Source organism: Furipterus horrens, unplaced genomic scaffold, assembly GCF_987537825.1.
Source record: "Furipterus horrens unplaced genomic scaffold, mFurHor1.1.pri manual_scaffold_8, whole genome shotgun sequence".
NCBI classification, from domain to species: domain Eukaryota; kingdom Metazoa; phylum Chordata; class Mammalia; order Chiroptera; family Furipteridae; genus Furipterus; species Furipterus horrens.
Window position 1 is genome coordinate 88766470 of NW_028327178.1, and position 23988 is coordinate 88790457.

Genomic DNA, 23988 nt, shown 5'->3' on the forward strand with positions numbered 1-23988 from the left:
AAACATAGTACTGGCCATGAACAGATTCAATGACAGGTCAGAAAGGTCTGGAAGAACAGATCAACAGCAGCCACTACTATTTACCGTGAGCATGCTCTGTGTCAGGCACTGTACTAAATTTAGGTTTTAAAAGATTAAACTTTTAAATTTAATTTTCCAAATAGGTAATGCATTCACCAGTTTCAAAATTCAAGAGTCAAAAGGCATACACAGATCTTTAATCTTAGGCTAGCTGTGTTTTGGAATTCAGAATTGTTTGTTTTTTAGAAAGGTCAGATGAATACATCTAATATGTATTGTGTGCCATTCCCAGGCAGCATGCTACACCCAATACCCCAATACTTCTGCAAAGTGAATGAGTAGTCACAAGTGGGATAAATGAAAATTTAAGGAGCTTCATGCCACTTCTGGTCAGGTTTTGCTACCAAACAAGGTTTGGGACCAATCTTATTTTGGGGGGAAAAGAAAACAGCTTGGTTTTCAGATCTCTCTTGATTTCAGAATTATAGTTAGGAGATTGTGGACTCATAAAAGTAAAAAAACCTCCTTTTTACCCTTACTGCTACCAGCCTACCAGGTCTTCAGTGTTCTGTATGTCCTTCCAAAGATACTCTGCCTGTAGGAACAAATATGTATCTTCCCTATCTGTTAGACAGAGAAGTGTGCCCAGCCTCTGTGCATTATCTTATTTCACATTTGCAGCAGCTCTCTGAGGAGTGAGAAGAAAAGACAGTACATGTTGCCAATGATAAAATTCAAGCTTTCAGGAGAAAATCAGCAAACAAACGAACGAACAAACATGCTAGTTGGAGGGCTTCCCAATACTGATCCTGATGAGGATCAGTAATATTAATGAATGTGATTTTTTGATACTGTGTAATAAAATGTGTCGATGTTCAGCAGATTTGCATATTTTAGTGAACTGATATTTTCCAAACAACTGATACATGATCTTTTAATATCATGCATGGGTAAAAGATCCATTCAAAAGGCATGACAGACCAGTGGATTTTAATGTAATAATGTATAAAAAGTTCGCTGATACGGATTCAGATTCCACATTACAACTAATCCTTAAAGAACTATCACACTCAAGTTTTGGAGTAATGCATAGAATAGTCACAATTTGAAAAAGTTGTGAAACTATTTCTCCTTTTTTCCAACAACCTAACAAAAACAACATTATCACTTACAGACTAAATGCAGAAACAGAAATGAGAATTTAGTTGTCTTCTATGCCAAATATTAAAGACAATTAGAACAATGTAAAACAATGTTACTATTTTCTCTTTGTAAAATAGTTATTTTCATAAAATTTCTTATTTACGTTAACATATAATGGATTTAATTATTTTTTAAAAGATTTATTTATTTTTAGAGAGGGGGAAGGGAAAGAGAAGGAGATTGCAGAAAGGGAGAGAAACATCGATATGCAAGAGATACATTGATTGGTTGCCTCTTGCACACCCCCAGCTGGGGACCTGGCCTGCAATCCAGGCACGTGCCCTGACTGGGAACCAAACTGGTGACCCTTTGGTTTGCAGGCCAGCACTCAATCCATTGAACCACACCAGTCAGGGCATTATTTTAAAATTAATGAATAAATGTGTACTTTAAAAATTCTGACTGTAATTTCTAATATGGTAAACACTGATAGATATAACTTAAACAAGAGCTCCCTGGGGTCCTCAATCATTTTGGAGACTGCAAGAGGACTCCTATGACCAAAAAGTTTGAGATCTGCCAGCACAGGAAATATAACTCAAAGTAGTAAATACAGACACAGAGATGTTCATAGTGTGTAATTTAAAATGAAAAATTGAACATACTTGAAATTAGCCCACCATATAATATCAGATACTAAAAAAACACATATTTTAGTGCTTTAGTCAATGAATCATGAAATTTTAAAAAGCAAATGTTGAATACATAATATTGGGAACATTCAAAAAATATGTAAAGATTTAGACTGGGATTAAAAATGAATTTTGAATGACATAAGAGCTTTAAATCTAAGGATTTATTTTTAGCAAAGCTGGTTAAGCATAGGAAAATTGTTTTTTTTTTTTCAAAAGAGGGAACAGGATTTGGGACAGTCTCCTGACAGACTGAGGACAGATGGAGCAAAGGGAAACGGGTTAGAATTCTAATAACAACAAAAAGAGTTAGGCTTATATTAAAAAAAAAAAAGAACTTCCCTTGCAGATGGGCTGTGTTCAGTAATTCTTCCCTAGAGAGCACAGGGGTGGGATAGACCTACTTTTCCACCCTCAATTCTCCATCACAGTGGAATGCCCTCTCCATCTCTACCAGCATCAAACCAGCAGACCCAGTATCCTTTGACAAGCTCTGGACACATCCCACCATACACTTTATGCACCAGGGCAGACATCCCAACGTCGGTTTGCATTTGGAGGTTTTGGGTGTGGAACAGGCACAATGAGGGTGTGGAAGGTATAGGGTGAGACCCAGGGGCAGAGGCTGCTGTTTCCTACCCGGAGCACATGCCAAGCTGTCCAGGGATGGGGTAATTGACACCCTGCAGTACCAGAGGAGCCTGCTGCTGTGTTGCTCTTTCTTTCCCTTCTCTTGCCCTAAAGCCCCACCCCCAAATCAGGCATTTGAGGGAAAAACAAAAAGGTAAAAGTGTGAGTGCCTGGTTGCCCAGCAACACAGTGGTGGTGGTGGTGAGGGGCTATAATAAAAGAATCGATGTCATTACAGACATCTGTGCTGCAGAGAGAGGGGGCTGGCGAAGAGTGGGGGTGGAGGGAGAAGGGGGCTACAGAAGGAAGACCTGACAGGCTGTCAGCTCTGTGGTGGCTGACAAAAAGCTCCTAAACATCCTGCCTTCTCCTCCAACCCTCTCATCCAGTTCAGTGTCCCAGTCCCGGGAGACAGGCTTGCTTGAGAAAACCTGATGGTGGCAGGGGGAGAAAGGAGACAGATTTTTCTCCATAATCAGTGCATGCTCACTACACTGGACTTGTACACAAATTGATTACATGAACTAAACTGAAGGGTGCAGTGGGGAAAGCATAAGCTTCGGAGTCGGACCCACACAGGAGTAAACCCCAGTCTTCCACCTCCCAGTCAGATAATTCTGGGAAGTTATGCTACTTCCCTACCCACTTTATCCTCCCCTTGTCAAGTAGGGTTGCCACTGATCTTCTTGTAGGGCTGTCTGAAAGATGAGCAACCGTAAATAAAAGCCCTTCTTTCAGCAGGCAGCACTTGGACAGCCAAGAAATGGCAGTTACTCCTATCCCTGATAAGTGGCTGCCATTGTTAATGATAAGAAGACAATGTCCATCAAGGGCCCGGGTCTAAACACAGTCGCCCAACACACCTCCTGGGTCAATACTCTCACACCATTATGGCTCCACTGCACCAAATCCTTTTCTGGGGGAGGACAGTGTATTTAAAAACATAAAGCATGGTTCTCTCTGGGGAGACTCTCTACTCATTACACCTTCGGCCTTGTTCTCATCTCTGGTGCTACCTGAATGGGACCCACCGAGTATTTACTGAACATTCACTATATTCTGAGCAATGAGCTCAACATGTGACATCCATCATCAAATTCGATCCTAAAACAGGACTAACAATCCCAGAGTGCAGATGAGAAAACCAAGGCCCCGAGAGGCTGAATCTGCTGACGGGTAAAGCTACAAGGTCAGGGTTTGAACCTAGTCAATTAACCTCCAAAGCCTGTGTTCCTAACTGTCACATAATACTGCCTCCTTGACGTGGGGGTTGGGTGGGTGGCAGAAAGAAGGGGAAAAGCCCTGCCTGCTAAGAGTGGTATGCCTTACCCCTCCAACCCACCAGGCTCTTTGGCCAAAGGCACCAGTGCCATCATCAGAACCCTTCAGTGGTTTCCAGTTGCCCATGGGAAGATTCACGTTTGCATCAGGAAGACTTTCAAATTCTAGTCCCATCCTCCAGTGCTGTTATATCCTGAGACTCCAGACACGAATTCTTTTTCTATAGCTAAACTTCAGGGACAGTCCCACGCATCTGGCCCACTGTTCCCTCAGCCTGGAACAACCTACACCCTGAAAGAAATGTTATGAAATAATTCAGACATATAAAAAGGAAAAAACAAAAGAAGCTTACAATACTTCTCTCCCCCATGAAGACACAGCTCAGGCAGCACCTCCTTGAAGAAGCCTTTTCCTCTGTTAATGGCAGCTATCACTTAAATTTACTCAGTTGTTTCCCAAGCCAGAGGGACAGTATGTGCCTCAAGAGTAGGGATCCATCCCTAGGGATCCCTAACCCACAGGAAAACATTTGTGAAATAGAAAACTCATCAAAAATGTGCAGGGCATAGGTCCAGGTGATAGAAATACAGAGGTGAAAAAGTGGAACAAAGCACGCCCGCACTTGAAAAAGCCAATAATCTTGGGATTAGACAAAAATAACTAAGTGATAGTGTTGTCACGGACAGGGTGAACCTCAGGGCCAGCGGGCCAGGGGTTTTGGCTAATGAAACAAACACAAAGGGAAGAAAAGAAGGGCACAGAGCTGGCTGTGCCTGCAGCAGGCCTCTGACTGACACCATTCCCAGCCTCTCTCCCACACTGGGGGCCTAGAACAATGCCCACATTTCCCCTAAAGCCTTTCTTAGCCCAAAGACCTAGCGGCTTCTCCTAGTAAAGGTTCCTAAGCTGAGGCCCACACCACTCACTTGGTAATTCTCCATCTTGACAGGGAGTATTATATCCTGTTCCTTCCCTGGGTGGGGAAGCCTGCCCTGGGCTAGCGACCCCACTCGTCACCACCACCTGACTCCACCTGCACGAGGCTCTGACCACATGGCCTGTTCTTCCAGGGCTCTGTAAAGAACAGGCCTTCAGGTTGGAGCACCCTTTCTAACCTCTCTCTCTGCCTGGCTAGTAGTTCCTGTTTAGAGGCCAGCTCCTTCTTGGGGAAGCCTTCCCTGAACAGGTTCCTGTTCCTATGTGCTCCAAGTGCCCTGCTGTTCGTCCCCTATGAGACCAAATGAGAGCAGAAGGACAGGTGGTGTAGTTACAGAGTGGGGGTGTCCAAAAGTCCCCAGAGCCTGAGAGTTGGGGGATGGGAAAAGGAAACAGCTTTTAAGATGCCTTCACATGTCCGTGGCTAGTGGCTAGTGTCTTTGTTACACAAATGGCTTTGATACTTCCAAGGCCCCAAGAAAATGGGAGGGTTTCTTTGGACCATGGAATGGTACAAAGAGCACAGAGAGCCTGTGTAAGGTTCTGTGAATGGTCAGGACTGGTTACCATGCCCACTGCGTCACAGGACGCCGTCAGGGATTTAAAAACAAGCGGCAGACATTTCTAGGAGAGAATACCATGCGGCTTTGAAAGGAAAGGGGGAACACCTTTGAGGTTTTGGAAAGAAAGGGAGAACTCCATGCAGTTTACAAGGAAGATGTGAACTCCACGCAGTTCTGCATTAAAAGCTGGAGGGCACCATAACACAGGCAAAACCTCCCCAATCAGGATCGAATGATTGGGAGCTGCCGGTAAAGCTAAAACTATCTCTGACTTTTCTAAAACTAGCCTGGTTTGGTAGGGTGAGGTAGAACTATGTTTTTGTGGGTGTTTTAAAGAAAATAAGACTTAATGGCAAAAATCCGCAAATAATCTAAAGCTATATAACCATTAAATAAACAATTCTTTTTCTTTTCACCAAACTCTGGTATTGAGAGTTATGCTTCTGGCAGGCAATCAGGCCCCTAATAACTAAACAGCCCGTGGGTCCTGTTTCAATCAGAGCAGCCCGTGGGTTCTATTACAGTGCCACTGGCTTAGTGAAGCACCCAGGATTGGATCTAGTGTCCCTCACATAGTGAGCTCAACAAATACCATAGACTTAAGAACCTAAGTGGCAACGCAGCATCTGGATTTTTAAAATTCTTTTTATTTTAAAATAATTACCAATGAATGTATGAATTATTTCTGGACTCTCAAGTCTATTCCCATGCTTTATATGTCTATCCTAATGTCAGTTCCACACTGTTCTGATTACTGTAGCTTCGTAGTAAGTTTTGAAATTGAGAAGTATGAGTCCTCCAATTTTTTTCTTTTTCCAAATTGTTTTAGCTATTGTGGTTCCCTTGCATTTCCATATGAATTTTAGGATCAGCTTGGCAATTTTTAAACAAACCAAAATCCTACCAACAAACAAAAAACTCTAGGATTTTTATTGGTATCACATAGAATATGCAGATCAGTGAGGGGAGTGCTGACAATATTAAATCTTTCTATCCATGATCCATGAACACAGTATGTCTTTCCATTATTTAGATCTTAATCTCTTTCAATAATCTCTTATAGTTCTCAGTATACATATCCTATACTCCTTTTGCTAAGTTTATTTTTAAGTATTTTATTCTTTTGGGGGTTACTATAAATGTGATCATTTCTTTAATTTCATTTCCAGATTGTTCACTGCTAATGTATAGAAATACAAGTGATTTTTGTTTATTGATCTTGTATCCTGTCACACTGCTGAATTTGTATATTAGTTCTAAAAAGTATTTTTAAAAGAGTCCTTAGGATATTCTACATACAAGATCCGATGTCATTGGCAATAGAAATTGTTTTATTTCTTACTTTCTAATCTGGATACCTTTCACTTCTTGAGTGATTGCTCTGGTACTTGATATACGATAAGTACCATGTTGTAGAAAAGTAGCATAAGCAGATGCCCTTGCTTGTTCCTGATCTGAGGGGGAAAGCAACCCATCCTTCTCCATTAAGTTGGGTGTTAGCTGTGGGCTTTCTGCAGATGCTCTTTATTGGGTTGAGAAAGTTTCCTTCTATTGCTGAATGCTTTTTACCATGAATTAATGTTGAACTTTGCAAATGTTTTTTCTCTAATTGAGATGGAGAAGTGGTTTTTGTCCTTTGTTCTATTAACATGGTGCATTACACTGACTTACTTTTAGATGTTAGGCTAACCAATTCTGGAATAAATTGTGTTTGGTCATGGTATATATATATATTGCTGAATTTGTTTGCTAGTACTTTGTTGAGGATTTTTGCATCTATATTCATAAAGGATACTGGTTTATAGCTTTCCTGTGATTCTTTGGTTTAGTATCAGGGTAATATTGGCCTCACAGAATGAGTTAGAAAGTGTCCCTTCTATTTTTTTGAAGGAGTTTGTGAAAGACTGGTATTAATTTTAAAAATAAAATTATTAAGAAAATTTTCAAATGGACCAAAATAGTACTGATAGTGTAATTTATGAAACCCTTGCATTCTTCAACTCAGTTTCAATAATTATCAATACTCTACAATTCTTATTTTACCTATACTGCTTTTCAATGCCTATTCTTTTGGGTTAAATTACTTTTATAACACATCCCAGACATATCATTTCACTCTTAAAGAATTCATTATATACATGTAAATATATACTCTAACAGATAAAAGACTTCTTTTTTTTTCAACATAATCAAAAATTGCTTCACTTAACAAAATTAGCCGTAATTCCTGTTATCTAATACCTGGTCCATGTTCAGATTTCTCCAAATGTTTTAAAAATGATTTTTAGAATTAGTATGAATCAAAATCCAAACGAAGTCCAACACTGTATTTAGATGATATGACTTGTTAACACGTTGCATAATGGGGTATTTAAATGCCTTTTAGAAATGACGAGAATTCTCGCCACCTGTACGCAACTGTTAAAACAGTTGCCATTCCCCCTTTTCTCCCCATGCCATTCATTTATATGATGAAAACAACAAGATCAATTTAGTGTGTAAATATTTCTCATGTCCCATTTTTGGCTGGAACACACGTATCCTCATGTGTCTGTTTAACTTGTTCTTCCATCCCTCATGCTTCTAGATTGAACTGGGAGTTCAATCTAGATTCAGGTTGCTGTCAACTTACCTATAGAAGACAATGTCTGGCCGTCCTACTTTCAGCGTTAAGATTGATCCACCTATTATAAAGTTCCCCACCAACCATTTGTCTAAGAGTTTAGCAACCACTGACAATTTGTGCCCAGGTATATGATTTCAGTAGAAGTTAACAACATGGTGATTTTCTAATTCTGTCAACTTCCTCTAAAGCTAGGGTTTTTTTGTTTTTACCTTCACAATTCTAGACTCCAGGTCTATGATTCCAAAATTAGGATGGCAAAGCCTCCAGGTGCCACTGTGTCTGGAGAGTCGTCTTGGCATTAACAGGCAGATGCTGCCTGCTCTACAATTCACGGTCGAATTCCACATAACAAAGAATGCCCTGTATTCCATACAACTTTCAGAAGTCTTATTAGCCATTAACAGAGATGTAAAGTCTATATAAATTACTGAGTTCAAGACTATTTTATATACGAACATAGTAATTTTTATACGTAATTAAGGAACACTGTCCATTCACTATTTTGTTTGCCATTCTCCTAAAGGCTGTTCACTATTTCAGAAAAGTCACGTTAGTCACAGCAACACAGTTTGTATGCTCTAGTTGCTGATACGACACACCTGCACATGGCCAGGTTTCGCTACTGTCAAATTCAAGATAATTCCACATACAACTGCAAATATATGACTACATTTCCACTGAATTCTTGCTCAAATATCTACACAACGGAATACATATTATCTTATTATTAATTACTCTCTTTTTATTTCTCATTTATATTATAGTTAGGACTTTATACTAACTCCTTTTGAAACTGTACGTTCAGTAAGTGAGAGTCTATGAATTTCATTTTGAGAGAGTAAAGGACATTTCACAGACTATTTATTTTGAGCTGGGCAGTAAGTCTAAGAGAGCTGAGAGTTATTATCTACTTAAGGTCTAAACATCTTCTCTAATTTGACTGCTGTCCAGGCCTTTTCTTAAATCTTGATGCCCATATTCTGGTTATATCACAGCAGAGCATTGTGCTGGGTATAAGAACACCTGGACCCCAGCCCTGGCTCTGTCCCTTAATTGGTGACTCATGACTTTTTGTTCCTGTCTAAAATAAGAATGTTAGACCAGACAAGTTGTTGCAGACTTTCAGCCACTTTTTATTATTTTCTACTCTCCCATAGGACCCAACATTTCTAAAGACTGCCAAAGAGATCGCCAATTATTACTTATTGTAATAATTAAATCAACTTCCCTTTTAAAAACTAACCAAAGGTATATAATTGCCAAATAGGATAAAATAACAGTGGCAGTAGACACTTACTGAGAGCTTACAATGGCCCCAAAGAGAACCCTCCCTGCAACTCTGCCAGTCCCGCCCACCATTACTACCACGTTGTGAACTCCAAATCAGGGAGTGTCATCTCAGCCAGACTAAAGTCTCCCTGGCCCTCCTCTCCTCCCTCAGAGCAGAAGTCTCCAGTCCTAAATGCTACTATCCTCATCTGCAAAGATCTTGGGCATGATTTGTTCATACCCAATGCTATTTTGGAAAAGTTCTGAAGTTGTCAAAAGAGGTCAGGGGACTATAATAAAATGAAATAGGCAAGACACCGGGACCACATCCTCCCTGGGAAAGTACTTCGGCGTCTTTGCACATTCCCAAAAAGCCTGTGCAGGACCCTGCACACAAAAAACTCTGGAATAAATAACTGAGTCACCTGGGCAGCCACGTAGGAGTACTGAACACAGTCCCTATGGGCACTAACCCTTGGGCTCACTCAGAGCCTCCTTGTGAACTTAGAAAGGCGGCAGACAGCCTTAAGATGCTGGGTAGTTAGGGTGACCAGTAGCAGTGCAGGAACTCACTGCTCTACTTATGTCTCTGTTTTCTATCTCCATACACCAAGACTGACAATTCTGTTGAAGACACATAAGGAGCCAGTGACGGGGTCAAGCAGCAGGATGGACATGGCTAGAATCCTTCAGCAGAAGCACAGGCTGCCCACTGGGGGATCTGTACTCACCAAGAAGGCTGCCGGCTAGTTTGTGGGTGCTGTGGGTGCTGTGGGTAAATCCGGAGTGGGTCCACCTCTCCGGCAGTGGCAGGGGGAAACTCCTGGCGGGGACTGCTTACAGTAGCCTTGTCCCGGTGCTCATGGATAGGTGTGATGATTCCAGACGCAATACGAGAGCGAAGCTCCTCACTGTTCTTGTAGGCCCTAAAGGAAGCAGATGAGGTGTCAACTGCTTGCCGCTGCCTGGCAACCCTGCATATAGTATTTTGGTGGCTGTGGTGGCCTTGACAGTTCTTGGCCTTACGCTTAGACCGTTTGCAAGAGTGGGAACGGGCCGTCCAGCGGGCCTGCGTGAGGGGGGCAACAGCCCGGCGTTGTGTCTGAGATTTGGGCTTGAGCTTCTTAGGCATCTGAGTTGCCCCTCCTCATTTACCACCCCATTAGAAAGAGGTGAGAGAGTAAGGGCACAGCAGGGCCTGGACTGGCTGCTCCTCTGTATATACCCTGTCCCACCCCACCCTCAATTGTGTGTTCATCATGTGTCATGGGAAGAGTCATGGAAGGCAAAGGCTCCATGGGGAGAATGAACTAGGTTCCTGTCCAGGTAGGCAGCGCTCTGGGGGCTCAAGGTGTAGCCCTGTCATTAACTCAGGGGCCCTTGGAAGGCTGCTCTGGGCCTCTCTTCTCTGCCTGTGAGAGACAAGCAATGTGAGCTTGAGATGAAGCACTGAGGAAGACTGAGGTAACAGTGAGTGAGCAACATCCTGGGTCAAAAGGAAAACCTCACAAATGTAAAAACTGAAATCATCTATGTTCTATGACCATATAGAATCATACTAAATACAGAAAGGAAGTCTCTAAATATGCAGAAATTAAGCAACATAAGTCTAAGTAATCCATGAATCAAAGAGGAAGTCTTGAACAAAATATAAAACACTGAATAAAAATAAAAATGCAACAAATTAAAATATGTGGGATATACCTAAAGCAGTGTTGAGAGGAAACTTCAGAGCATTAAATGTTTAAACTGGAAAAGAGAAAAAATAATAATAAAAATTCTGACATAAGAACCTAGAAAAAGAAGAGAACACACACAGGAGACGTCCGGCCAAGATGGAGGCCGAGACTGACACGGTCCTTCTCTCTCCACAACTGAGAAGGAATACAACTAACACAAAACCAGTAATAACCAGAAGTTCCAGAAAATAAATGGAAGTCCAACGTATGAAGTTATAAAGAAGTGGTGCTCGTCCAGACAGGTAGGAGAGGCGAAGCTGGGGAGGAGAGTTCAAGCTGTGTAGTCCGCGGCGGCAGCAGCGACGGAGGCAGGACAGCGGTAAGCACAGATACCTGTATTTAGGAGATGTGAGAAGTGCCTGGGGCACCCTTGGCTGCAGACCAGACCCGTCAACTCGCAATTCCAAAGCCGGGGAAGGCAGACCTCCATTGCCTTGGACTGTGAGTACCGGAGGGGGTGGGGACGGAGGAGGAGGCTCCCAGTCTCTCAGTGGAGAGTGAACGGCAGGAATCCATCTTGGACCCCACCCCCACACAAAACGCCACAGCAGGGTGAGAAGGGTCGCCCGGTTATGACGAGTGCACAGGGCTCCACCCCCTATAGCATAAGAGGTGTGACAGCCCTGCCCAGGCAAAGGTAAACACAAAACGGTCAGGATGGCACAGATCATGATAGAGATCCCGGTGACGCAGCTGACCAGACAGCAAATATCTAATCTAACAAAGCAGCAAATAGGAAATCTTTCTCAGGCTCAGTTCAGAGCTTTGGTTATAAAAATGCTTACAGACCTAACAGCAGATCTTAAACAAGACAGGGAAGGAATGAAGGCTAGGCTTGCTGAAATGAACGAAAACACATAAGAAACTAGTGGTGAGGGCAAGAAAATCAGGGATCAAATCAACAAATCGTAACACAGGAAAAAAACAAACAGCCAACCAGTCTAGAAAGAGGAAACGAGAAGTGAGGAAAATGAGGAGAGGCTCAGAAACTTATCAGACAGCTATAAGCAGACCAAAGTCTGAATCATAGGGCTGCCAGAAGGTGAAGAAGAAGAACTAGAATTGAGAAAGTATGTGAAAAAATAATGAAGCAGAACTTCCCAAATTTGGGGAAGGAAATAGACTTACATGTCCAGGAAGCACAAAGAGTTCCAGATAAACTGGACCCAGGGAGAACCACACCAAGACACATTATAATCAAAATGTCAAAAATTAAGGATAAAGAGAGAAACTTAAAAGCAGCAAAAGAGAAGAAGAGAATTATATACAAAGGGGTCCTAATAAGACTGTCAGCTGATTTCTCAAAAGAAACTGCAGGCAAGAAGGGACTGGCAAAAAATATTCAAAGTAATGAAAATCAAAAACCTACAACCACGATTACTCTATCCAGCGAAGCTGTCATTCAGAATAGAAGGGCAGAGAAAGTGCTTCCAGGACCACGTAAAACTGAAGGAGTCCATCAGATCCAAACCACTGTTATATGAGATGTTAAAGGGACTTGTTTAAGAGAAAGAGGATCAAAACCATGAACATTAAAATGGAAACTGTATCACAACAACCAACAACAGAAGTTAGGGAATTAAAACAAAGGCAAACTAAGTAGGCAACGAGAGTGGGAAAAGAATTATAGGTATGGGGAACATTCTGAGGGGAGGTCAGTGGGGAGGGAGGAGGGGGGAAAAGGAGGGAGATGGTACAGGAATTAAGAAGCATAGTAGGAGGGAGTGGAGTAGACAGGAAGATGTTGAGAAGAACTATATGCACAACCAATGGGCATGGACTAAGGCGGGGGACAACTGGAGGGGGGGGGTCACTGGGTGGAGGGGAAGAAAGGGAAAAGAAATTGGGACAACTATAATAGTATAAACAATAAAGCATATTAAAAAATAAAATAAAATAACAATAAAAGTTTACTATAGGAAATACATAAAAAAAAAAAAAAAACTAGAAAAAGAAGAGCAAATTAAACCCAAAGCAGGTTGAAGAAATTATAAAGAACAGAAATCAATAAAACAAGAAAATAATAGAAAAAATTAATTAAAAAGCTGGTTCTCCCAAAAAAGAGAATAAAATTGATAAGCTTATAGTAAGACTGGCAAACATAAAAAGAGAGAAGACACGAATCACCCATATCAAGAATGAAACAGGGTAGTACAACAGCGCTGTTGCCAATAAAAGGATAGTAAGAAACTAGTATGAACAACTTAATCCAACAACTTAGACCAATTCTTCAAAAACCAAAAACTGTAACAAGTCAGATAAAACGAAATAATCTTAATAGATCTATTATAGTAAGTAAACTCACACTTAAGCACTCCAAAAATGAAATCTCTAGGTCCAGATTATTTCCATGGAGAAGCCTACCAAACATTCAAAAAAATTAACATAGAAATAACATCAATTTATAGTCACTTCCAGAAAATACAAGAGGAGGACTCATTTTCCAACTCATTTTATGAGGCCAGTATTATCCTGATATCAAAACCAGATAATGAGTACAAAAAAAGAAAGCTACAGACCAGTATTTCCTATGAACTTGGGTGCAAAAATGTTCAACAAAATACTAACACATTGAATTAAAAATATATAAAAAGAATTATGCACCACAGGTTTTACTGTAAGTATGCAAGGCTGGTTCAATATTCATAAATGTTTACCATATCAATAAGCTAAGAAAAATAAATAAGTTGAGGCAAAAAAAAAAAAAAAAGAATTTGATAAAATCCACCATAATAAATCCATTCATGATAAAAACTCTCAAACTAGGAACAGAGGGGAACTTCTTCAATTTGATAAAGAGCATCTACAAAAAAAACCTATAGCAAACAATTTACTTCGTAATGAAAGACCGAATAGGTTGACTGGGAACAAGGCAAGAGCGTTGTCTCTCACCTCTCTCACTGAACATAATACTGGCAGTTCTAGCCACTTGGAATAGGAAAGAAAGAGCATACAGATTAGAAGATAAGGAATAAAACTTCCTCATTTGCAGATGACATGAGTCTACCTACCTTGAAATTCTCAAGGAACCTATAGAAAACTCCAACACTGATTTCACTAAGTGTTCAATATACAAGACAGGATATGATATCAACACACAAAAATAAATAGCATTTCTATATACTAACAATGAACATTTGAAGAGAACACCATTTATAATCACCTCTAAACAGCCAAAAGAAATAACAAAAACATGCTCAGATTCTATGTTTCAAATTACAAAATGATGATGAAAGAAACCAAATTAAGACCTAAGTAAATGAAAATATACCATGTTCATATAAGTGTCAAGTTTCCCCATTATAAGTTTAATGATCTATTGGTTTAATGCAATTCCTATCAAAATTCAGCAGGTTTTTTAAGACACAAACTTTAATTCTAAAGTTTATACAGAAAGGCACAGTCCCTAGAATAGTTAAAACTACTTTGACAAAGAAGTGAATGGGAGGAGTCATTCTACTCAATATTAAGGTCTACAACATATCTGCAATAATCAATATTGTATGATAGTGGCAGAGGTATAGACACAAAGATCAATGGAAAAAACAGAGAACCCAGAAACAGACCCACACAAGTACCAATGACTGATTTCTGACAAAGTTGCAAAAGCAATTCAATGAAAGAACAAAAGGTGTTGGAGTAATTAGACATCCACAGGCAAGAAAATGAACCTCTACCTACACCTCACATCTTACATAAAAATTAACTTAAAATAAATCACAGACTTTATTTTTTTATCCTCACCCAAGGACACCTTTTCACTGCTTTTACAGAGAGGGGACGGGAGGGGGAAAGAGAGGGAGAGAAACATAGATGTGACAGAGAAACTGAACCTGCCCAGACCAGGAATCAAACCCAAGACCTTTGGTTCACGAGACAATATTCCAAGCAACTGAGCCACACCAGCCAGGGCAAATCACAGACTTTAATGTAAAACAAAACTATAAACTGTAAAATGTTTAGAAAAAACATAGGAGAAAATATTTGGGAATCTAGGGCTAAGCAAAGAGTTCTTATGCTTGACACGAAAAGCAAAAATTGATTAAATAGACATCAAAATTCAAAATACAGGCCAAAAGAAAGTATTTTTAAACCACCACCTATCAAAGGCCTTACAACTGAAACATACATAAAGAACTCCCAAAGTTACAACAGTAAAAAAAATTAAAAAGCCAATTAGAAAATGGGCAAAAGACATGAAAAGACACTGCCAAAGAAGATATAAAGATGGTAAACATACACATGAAAAGATGCTCAGCATCATTAGCCATTAGGGAAGTGCAAATTAAAAACACAATGAGCTATCACTACGCATCTACCAGAATAACTAAAACGAAAAACAGTGACAACACCAAATATCGATGATGATGATGATACAGAAACATTGTATCACTCATACACTGGTGGTGGATGTGTAAAATGGCACTCTGGAAAAGTGTTTGGCAATTTCTTAAAAAGAACTAAACATGCCAATTACCACTGTACTCGGGCATTTATTGCAGAGAAATGAAAATTGTGTCCACACAAAAGCCTACACATGAATGTTCATAGCACCTTTATTCATACTAGCAAAAAACTGAGAATAACTCAGATGTCCTTTAACTAAGGAATGATTAAACAAATTTGGTACATCCACACCATGAAATACTCAACAACACAGGAACAGATGCATGCAACAACTCAGATGATATTATGCTGAGCAAGAAAGGCCAATCCCAAAAGCTTACATACTGTATAATTCTATTTATACATTCTTGAAATGACAAAATTTTAGAAATGAATAAATAATGGCTGCCAGGGAGAGTGAGTGTGGCTATAAAAAGGCATCACGAGGGATCCTGGTGGTGACAGAAATGCTTTGTATCATCGTACCTATGTCAAATCCTGGCTGTAACAGCCAGTATAGTTTTTACAATGTTATCATTGAGGTAAACTGTATAAAGGATACAAAGAGTCTCTCTGTATTATTCCTTACAACTGCATGTAAGTCTACAATTAAAAATAAAAGTTTAATTAAAAATACATTTATTATATAACCATAAAGTAAACTGAGGCTAGACTGGATCTGTGGTTTCAGTTCTTCTCTAGCTAGAAGGGGGCCCAGGAGGGCAAGGGAGAAAGCCATGTGGATGGGGCACAGGGAGCTCTCATTTCCTGCTCCCAATTTTTCCACCAGAGCAACTCCACTTTAACCAGTTTAGTATCAATCCTGAGAATACGGCGCTTGAAGAAAATAGTCCCATGGTTAGAAAGTAATAATACCTGCAATGCCTTGAAGGTGCTAAGGGCCTGTGGTCCATTCATTCCTGCAAAGAACAGGTTTCTACTTAGAACACAGAAGTCTGGGGACTTCACTGCTTCCCTGACCAAGTTGGTTGGAGGGGATAAATAAATCTAACTCCTCTTTCTTTTCCAATCAGTTAAACTGTGTGTGATGCACTTGGAAGACCTCTGATCTCCCTATGTAAGATGTTTACCTGCAGAACTCAGGTCTGATTTAAAAACTACTGAGTGAAGTTCTCACACAATTTCTAAGTCTCAGCAGAACTGCAATTTGGTAGAAGCAAAAGACAGCTTGTCGTCCTGTCTAACGTAGAAAGGGCATGGCAGAAGAAAACACGTTTGCACTCCTTGGCAAACTGCAGTCTGCTCACCAAGGGGCACAAGTAACTACCTAAAACAGACAAGACAGGCCATGACGACAATAGGGAGGGCCACGTGGGGGAGGGGCTAGAAGCAGGCAGCTCAGTGCTGCTGAGGCAGAAGAGGGAGGTATGATCAGGAGGCAGATCGTACCCTAGCTCTCAAAGCCCCTGTTGCCATAGAGATGATTCCTGGTGATTGGATTTTCTCCCTGTGCCTATTTGCTAAGAGCTTGGGCGCAGCACTAAGCATTCTGTGCTGACATCTCATTTCCCTCAGAACAGCACTCTGAAATAGTACTACGGTGTCCCTCATTTCACAGTAATCAACAAAACAAAACACCTACACACAAAACCCCAGCAACAAATGTATTTTTTTTAAAAATAAATGGAAACATTACCACCATTCCCCTCTCAGTATTGCTGAGGCACCCAAATGCTCTAAGGTGCATGAACAGCATAATTCAGGCCTGGGTTCTTCCACAAGCTTTGTCGATTTCTCTCCCGGTGGAATTCCACAGTGAAGAAGTCAAGAGAGGAACCACACTCCAAAGGTCCTTCCCCTACCTTCTTAAGGGGTATGGTGGGGTCATGGTGTGGGCAGCACCCAGAAGAGCAGTTCTGCCAAGGCCACTCCTGGCCTCACCCCACTCCTTGATTCCTTTGTCTGCCACGTGCCAAAGACCCAGCGCCTGCCCTCAAGGAGACCTCACGCTAGGAGGGGAGATCACCTCTAAGAAGTGAGTCATAAAATACCCACTTATTAAATTCTTAAGGTTGTTTCAAAACACCAAACATGGAGGGGACAGGAAGGCTTCTCTGAGGAGCCAACATTCAAACAAAAACTGAAGGAAGAACAGGAGCCAGCTAGAGAGGTAGCAGGGAGAGCAAGGCAGGCAGAGGGGAGAGCGCTCAGGTGGGGGGGCACCACGGCCGAGACCCGCTGAGCAGCCCAGGATGAGGCCAGAGGGCTTGGGTTCTAGGTTTGAGGCCTCATCAAGGATTTTGTTCTTTATCTTCAGAGAAATGAAAATTCACTGAAAGGATTTGGTTTTATTTTTTAATTTAAAAAATGTTTAAAATTGTATCAACAAAAGACTTTAAGCATACAGTTCAGTAGCATTCAATGCATTCGCATTACTGAGCGGTCTTCACGACCATCCACCTCAGAACTCTTCTCATCTTGCAAACCCGAATCTCTGTACCCGCTAAACACCAACTCCTTCTGCTCCCCTCTCCAGCCCCCTGGCAATGATCATTGTATCTTCTGTCTCTGTGACTTTTGACTATTCTAGGTACCTCGGTAAGTGGAATCACACTGTTTGTTTGCTTGTGCCTGCCTTATTTCACTTGGCATAAAGTCCGCAAGATTCATGTTGAAGCCCTTCCTTCCTTTGTAAAGCTGAATAATATTCCATTGCGTGTATATGCCACATTTTTTCATCCATTCACTGCTCCTAGCTGTTCATGCACGCCTATGCTGCCTCCACCTCTTGGCTATTGTGAATAACGTTTCTATGAACGCCCATGTACAAATATCTCTTCAACACCCTGCCTTCAATTACTGGGGGATCATATGATAATTTAATTTTCTGAGGAACCACTTACTATAGTGGCTGCATCATTTTACATTTCCACCAATAGTGTACAAGGGTTCCAAATTCTCCACTTTCTCTCCAATATTTACTGTCTGAAAAAAAAACAAACTTTTTTCGATAGTAGCCATGCTAACATGTGGAAGATTTCACCAAATGATTTCAAGCAAAGGTTTTCCAACCATGATCTGATCCATGTTTTAAAAAAGCTGGTCTCACTGCTGTGCGGGAAATCAACTGGCCGGTGGTAAGCAGCAGTGGATGTTGGGATCTCCTCACATGGAGGTTGCATGGAAGAGGGGAGGAGACACGGAGGGGTGGCCGGAAAGATGGAGGTTGGTGCTCTGGAAATCTGACAAGAGGGTAGTGGGTTCAAAATGGTTATTGCTGATTGGATACAACTAAATGTAACAAGCATTTCTAGGCAGTTCCGATGACTGTAGATTTACAGTGAGGCCAGGCTTCCTGCAAAACCCTGAGGAGATCAACAAGGATGGGGGAAAAGTCTCTAAAATGGAATACAGTGGAAATAAATGGGACAAATTACGTACCACACAGAAAATTTTATTACACTGGGAAAACAAGCATTAATCTAAGTACCTTTTAAACACAATACTCTTGACTATATATATCCTCAGTGGGACACACTCAAAGGACAGAAAGACCTGGGAAGAAATAGTATTTAAAACTTAGATTTGTTCTTGATAGGTACTGATGAAGCAGTTTATAAACTATTAATGTGTATTTTAGGATCAAACAACTAAGTAAATATATTGATGCCGTTGGACATCAGAGTTCTCACCACAGAAGGGAGACAAAAGGATGGAATAAGAGAATAATAATCCTATGGGGTTAGATAAAAAAAATAAAAGTATCAGTTTGAAATTTAAGAAAAACAAACTTAAAGGAAAAAGCTTCCCAGCTCTATTCCCTGACAAGGCCTGGAAGCAGTGACATCCTTAGCCTTACTGAACACACTCAGGGGGCAGATTTTACTTTTGAAATATTTTTTATGAACCATTAGCTTCCTTAGAAAAATAGCTAATTTCAAGGCAGGGCCAAGGAAAATGCAGAGTGAGGCTAGACTCTTCTTGTGCCAGAAAGTATGAAAAGTCTCAGAGGATGAGGACATGTCAAAAGGACAAAGTGGGCAGCTGAAAGGGGTGCCTAATGGTCAACTCTGGAACAACCTGAGCCATCAAGGAATGACAGAAGCAGACTATAACGCTGAATAAAAAAAGAATCTAAGAATCTATACCGATATTTTAAAAATTAAAAATAAAGGGGACAAGAATAGGAGATCTTTCTTTAAAAATGCTAATAAATGCAGAAATAATAATAAATATAGCAAATTACTATTTTATAATCATCACAATAATAATTGATTCAGGCAAGAATCATCAATAGATATTAAAACTACTAGGTGAAAGACCATTAGGAAGGAATTATTCATCTGCTAGTATAATCCCACACAGCACTTATTAAACACAATGGAAAGCAAATGCCTTTACTACAGAAAAAGCTGGCAGATACTGTCATAACCAAGTGATCAAACTGAACAAAATCATCTGTGAGGCAGACATCACATGCCTGATATAAAACACTAAGAACATGGCCTCACCTATGTAGTATTCCTGTTGAAAATGTTCAACTTACATCAAATGATAAGGAAACAATCTGACAAATCCAATCTTGAAGAAAAAAATCTGAACATTCTGTTACAGGGTGAAGAAAAAGGCCATCCTCAAAATTTGGGGGATGGGGCTCAGTGGAACACAGCCATTTTTCTTTAAGAGATGCCTTTGCACATCCATAGCGGGTAGCTAGTGTCTTAGTTATGCAAATACACATGGCCTTACAAGGCACCAAGGAGATGGGAGGGGTTTTGACCATAGAATGGTGACTTATGAGCTTAACCGGCCTGTGTGAGATTCCACTGGTGGCCACGATTGGTCGCCCTGCCCACTGAGGCACAGGCTGTCGGGGATTTAAAAGTAAGGTGGCAGCCATTAAGCAGAAGGGGAAACCATGAGGTTTTGAAAGAGGGGAACGCCATGCAGTTTGTAAAGAGGGAAAAGCCATGTGGTTTGCAAGAAGGTAGAGAGAGAGGGAATGCCATGCAGTTTGTAAAGAGAGAGAAAGCCACATGGTTTGCAAAGAGGTAGAGAAAACCATGAGGTTTTCAAAGGGCGCGGAGTCACACAGTCTGAAAGAAGGGAAGGGAGGCCATGCGGCCTGGCCTAGTAAGAAAGCACGCATGCCACTGCTTTGATCATGCTGGCTTCCATGGACTCCAAGCCACCAAGGACTCCGCCTTGCACCCCTGGACTTTGGACTTTCTAAACTTTTACATGCAGAAAAGTCTTTGTTAAAACCTGGACTTCATCATGATCCAGTGCAACACGCTTTCCTGGACTATTATACGGAGGCTGATGACATCAGACCCCAGGCCCTGGAGAAGAGAACTGACAGATGAGGGATGGGGAACTATTGGGCTTGGTTCTGGATTATGGCCTTTAATAGAACATAGGAAGTGCTGGGTCCCGTGGGAGAACAAGGGTCTGAGCAGGAGTGCTCACAGCCCTCCTCAGGTTGGAATATTATAAATAAAGACCTGTTTTGCTCAACACTAATCGTTGGGTTTTACACTAAGGTGCCACGTGAAAGAACCCCCCTTTGCTTGGTAATAATTCTACACAACAACTGACCTCAAGTCTTCAGAAATATCAATGCCACTAAAAAAAAAATCTACAAAACTGTTCTAGGTGAAAGGTAGTTGAAGAGACATGAAAATAAACGCAATGTGTGATCTTGGTTGGAAAAGAAAAAAACCCTCAAACCAAAAGCCAAAAGACTAGCTAGCTAAAAAGGACACTGCTACATTAAATGATACCAATGTTTCAATGTTACATTTCTGAGTGTGATAACTGTATTAAGATTATAAAGGAAAATGTCCTTGTAAGGAGATAAATGCTAAAATATTTAGGGGTTAAGGTTCATAAAGTCTGGAAATAATTCTTAGATACAGATGGCAAATAAGCATATGAGAAGATGCTCAGCATCACATGCCACTAGGTAACTGCAAATCAAAATAACAAAAGATATCACCACACACCTGTTAGAACGGCCAGCTGAGATCTGAATGGCTAACACTAGCAAATGCTGACGAGCACGTGGAGCAACAGAAACGTGCACTCACTGCTGGTGGGAATGTAAAATCGTGCAGCCACCTTGGAAAACAGTTTGGCGGTTTCTTACAAACCTAAACACGCTCCAACACCAAGAGTGAACCCTAAAGCAAACCATGGAACTTGGGTGATAATGTGCATCAGTATAGTACAGATTCATCCACTGCTAGAAGTGCACCATTTTAGTGAGGGATGCTGACAGTGAAGGAGGCTGTTGTGGGGGGCGGGAGGCAGGAGGTACATGGGAATTCTACACTTGCTGCGCAACCCAAAACTGGTCTAAAAAGTAGTCTATTAAAAAAAAAGTTGGGAGTAGAGTGGAGACCTGATTGGGGACACTTTTCTTCCAGGAGCCTACTGTGACTGTCGTCTGCCTGCCCAGCCTCGTATCTCCTCCACAGCCACTACAGCACTTGTGGACTCCTGGCTGCATGATTTTATTCCATGTGGCATTTCCCATATGAGTCTTCTCTTCAGGTAAATTACAAATAGGAAAAGAGGACTGAGAAGTGAGTGTGCCCAGGAGGGAAAGATCCTTCTGTTAACCTTCCTTAATTCTCTAGCTACCTCCACTCCGTTCCTTATATCTGTCCACTGGTTCTCTCTTTTTCCCAGGGAAAACTATCACTTAGAAGTACCTGTGGAAGTCAGTCAGGTGTTCTGAATCGATATAATCATCCAAGTTGATGGTCAAGTCTGACACTTGCTCTGAGCCATATTCCTAGAAAAATAAAAATAAAAAGTGAGAGACTGGGACTATTTCTGGGCTAAAGAAATACATATGTGCACAAAGAGACAAATATAAGGACTATCTCTAATATAGAAAATACCCTTCTAATGCTTGGAGACTTCTCTGACTTAGGACTATCGTTTTTCTGAGACAGGGCCTGGGAAATCTACTTGCTAGGCTCAGCTACAGGCATGTAACTGAGGTGCCAAATGTATGCACAACTGCCGCTGAGTGGGTACCATGGGGAAGCATGCTGAACGAGAGACAGGCAGCGTGCTAATCCGGGCTCACAGCTCCGGTGGCCCGTGCACGAGCACCAGGGCTGGCGGTACTGGCCAGTACCTAACAGCCCAGCGCGGTGGCACCAGCAGCGGTGTCCATGGCACGGTTTGGGGCACTGTCCTGGAGCCCAGATGTGAACCTGTTTTCCAGCCCTTCCAACAATTCAATCAGCTACCCCAACTCTTTAATAAAGCCAATCTGTTTAGACTAATCTGAGGGGATTTTGTCATTTGCAACAAAGAACCTTGTCTGATACAAGATCTAAGTGTTCTTCCAAAAGGAAAGGGATAATTAAGTCACGGCATTATGGAATACTACATAGTAAATGAATAAGGTATACCAATATGCATTTCTACATAAAGACTTCCAAAATATACTGAGTGAGAACAGCCATGCGCAGTGCAATAAAGGCAATCAGATCACATCCTAACGAAAAGAGAATCACTGCCCTCATGGTGCTGCGTGTCCAGTGACAGAATACAAATGTTAACCCAAAGCATAAACAAGTACATGATTACACATTGTGGTACCAGGCAGGAAAATAAAACGATGAAGGAGACAGGAACAATTTAGGTTTTTCTGACAGGTGAGAATAGGTAGTCAGGACTGAGCTTTTTGAGGAAGTGAAGAATGAGGGAGCAGTTCTGGTTAAAGAAGGATGAAGGAAGGGGGAGAGAGAGACAGAGAGAGAGAGAGAGACAGAGAGACAGAGAGACAGAGAGAGACAGAGAGAGAGTGTGTGTGTGTGTGCACACTCCAAGCCAAGGCAGCAGATAGCTAAAGAACTACAAGTAGCCCTGGCTGGTGTGGCTCACTTGGTTGGAGAGTGTCTGGTAAACCAAAAGGTCGTGGGTTCGATTCCCAGTCAGGGCACATGCGTGGGTTCCAGGTTTGGTCCCTGGTCAGGGTACGTACCAGAGGCAACATATGAGAGGCAACTGGACTAATGTTTCTCTTCCTCTCTTTCTCCCTCCCTTCCCCTCGTATTAAAATCATTAAGCATGTCCTTGGGTAAGGATAAAAATCTAAAAAAAATAATAATAAAGAACTAAAAGTAGCCCCCTGGGGCTATGGTGAGTTTCTTCCTCCCATGTTGACACTGAATGGATTTATCTTAATTTACTTAACCACTCCCCTGTGATGGAAAGCCCCTCCTTTACAATACCAGGTGGTGAAACTATCCAAGTACAAAGCTTTTCTATATTTAGGGTTCCTGCCTCAGGATTAAGTTCTAGAAGTCCGTCTCTGGGTAAAGGCGGCACTCACAACAATCAGGGCTCTACACCCACACAGCTAAATGGGTTTTCAAACATGATCCCAAGATCTGCTCCCATTTCAAAAACATGATCCCAACATCCACTCCCATCAGCGGATGCCTCCATGTCTCAGAGACTCACCAGCACATTGATGATCATGCTGTTCTCCACGGTGACAGCCTTCACAAGGAGCTTTCTGGTCCCATCCTTAGACTCATACCGGAGAACGTACAGGTCCTTGTTGCTGTTCCACCCAGCAGGCAGCAGCTCTGATTTCTTGTCACTGGGACCTGGCTGAGAAGACACCAGGGTTGAGAGGAGGAAGGTCACAACCTCAGAACACAGAGCTATAAAGGACCTTATAGACGATCTAATCCCATCCCTCAATTCACAGA

General features: G+C 41.4%; 1 protein-coding gene across 1 annotated transcript in view; it reads right to left on the reverse strand.

The window, feature by feature from the left end:
- The window catches only part of PSMF1 (proteasome inhibitor subunit 1), a 34925-nt gene that overhangs the window by 4477 nt on the left and 6460 nt on the right, over window positions 1–23988 (reverse strand). Inside the window, exons 2-4 of the mRNA XM_090286165.1 lie at window positions 23735–23887; window positions 21964–22046; window positions 9893–10087 (exon numbers count right to left, since the gene is read on the reverse strand). Coding sequence (XP_090142291.1) covers window positions 9893–10087; window positions 21964–22046; window positions 23735–23887 — 431 coding nt within the window. The remainder of the gene's footprint in view (window positions 1–9892; window positions 10088–21963; window positions 22047–23734; window positions 23888–23988) is intronic.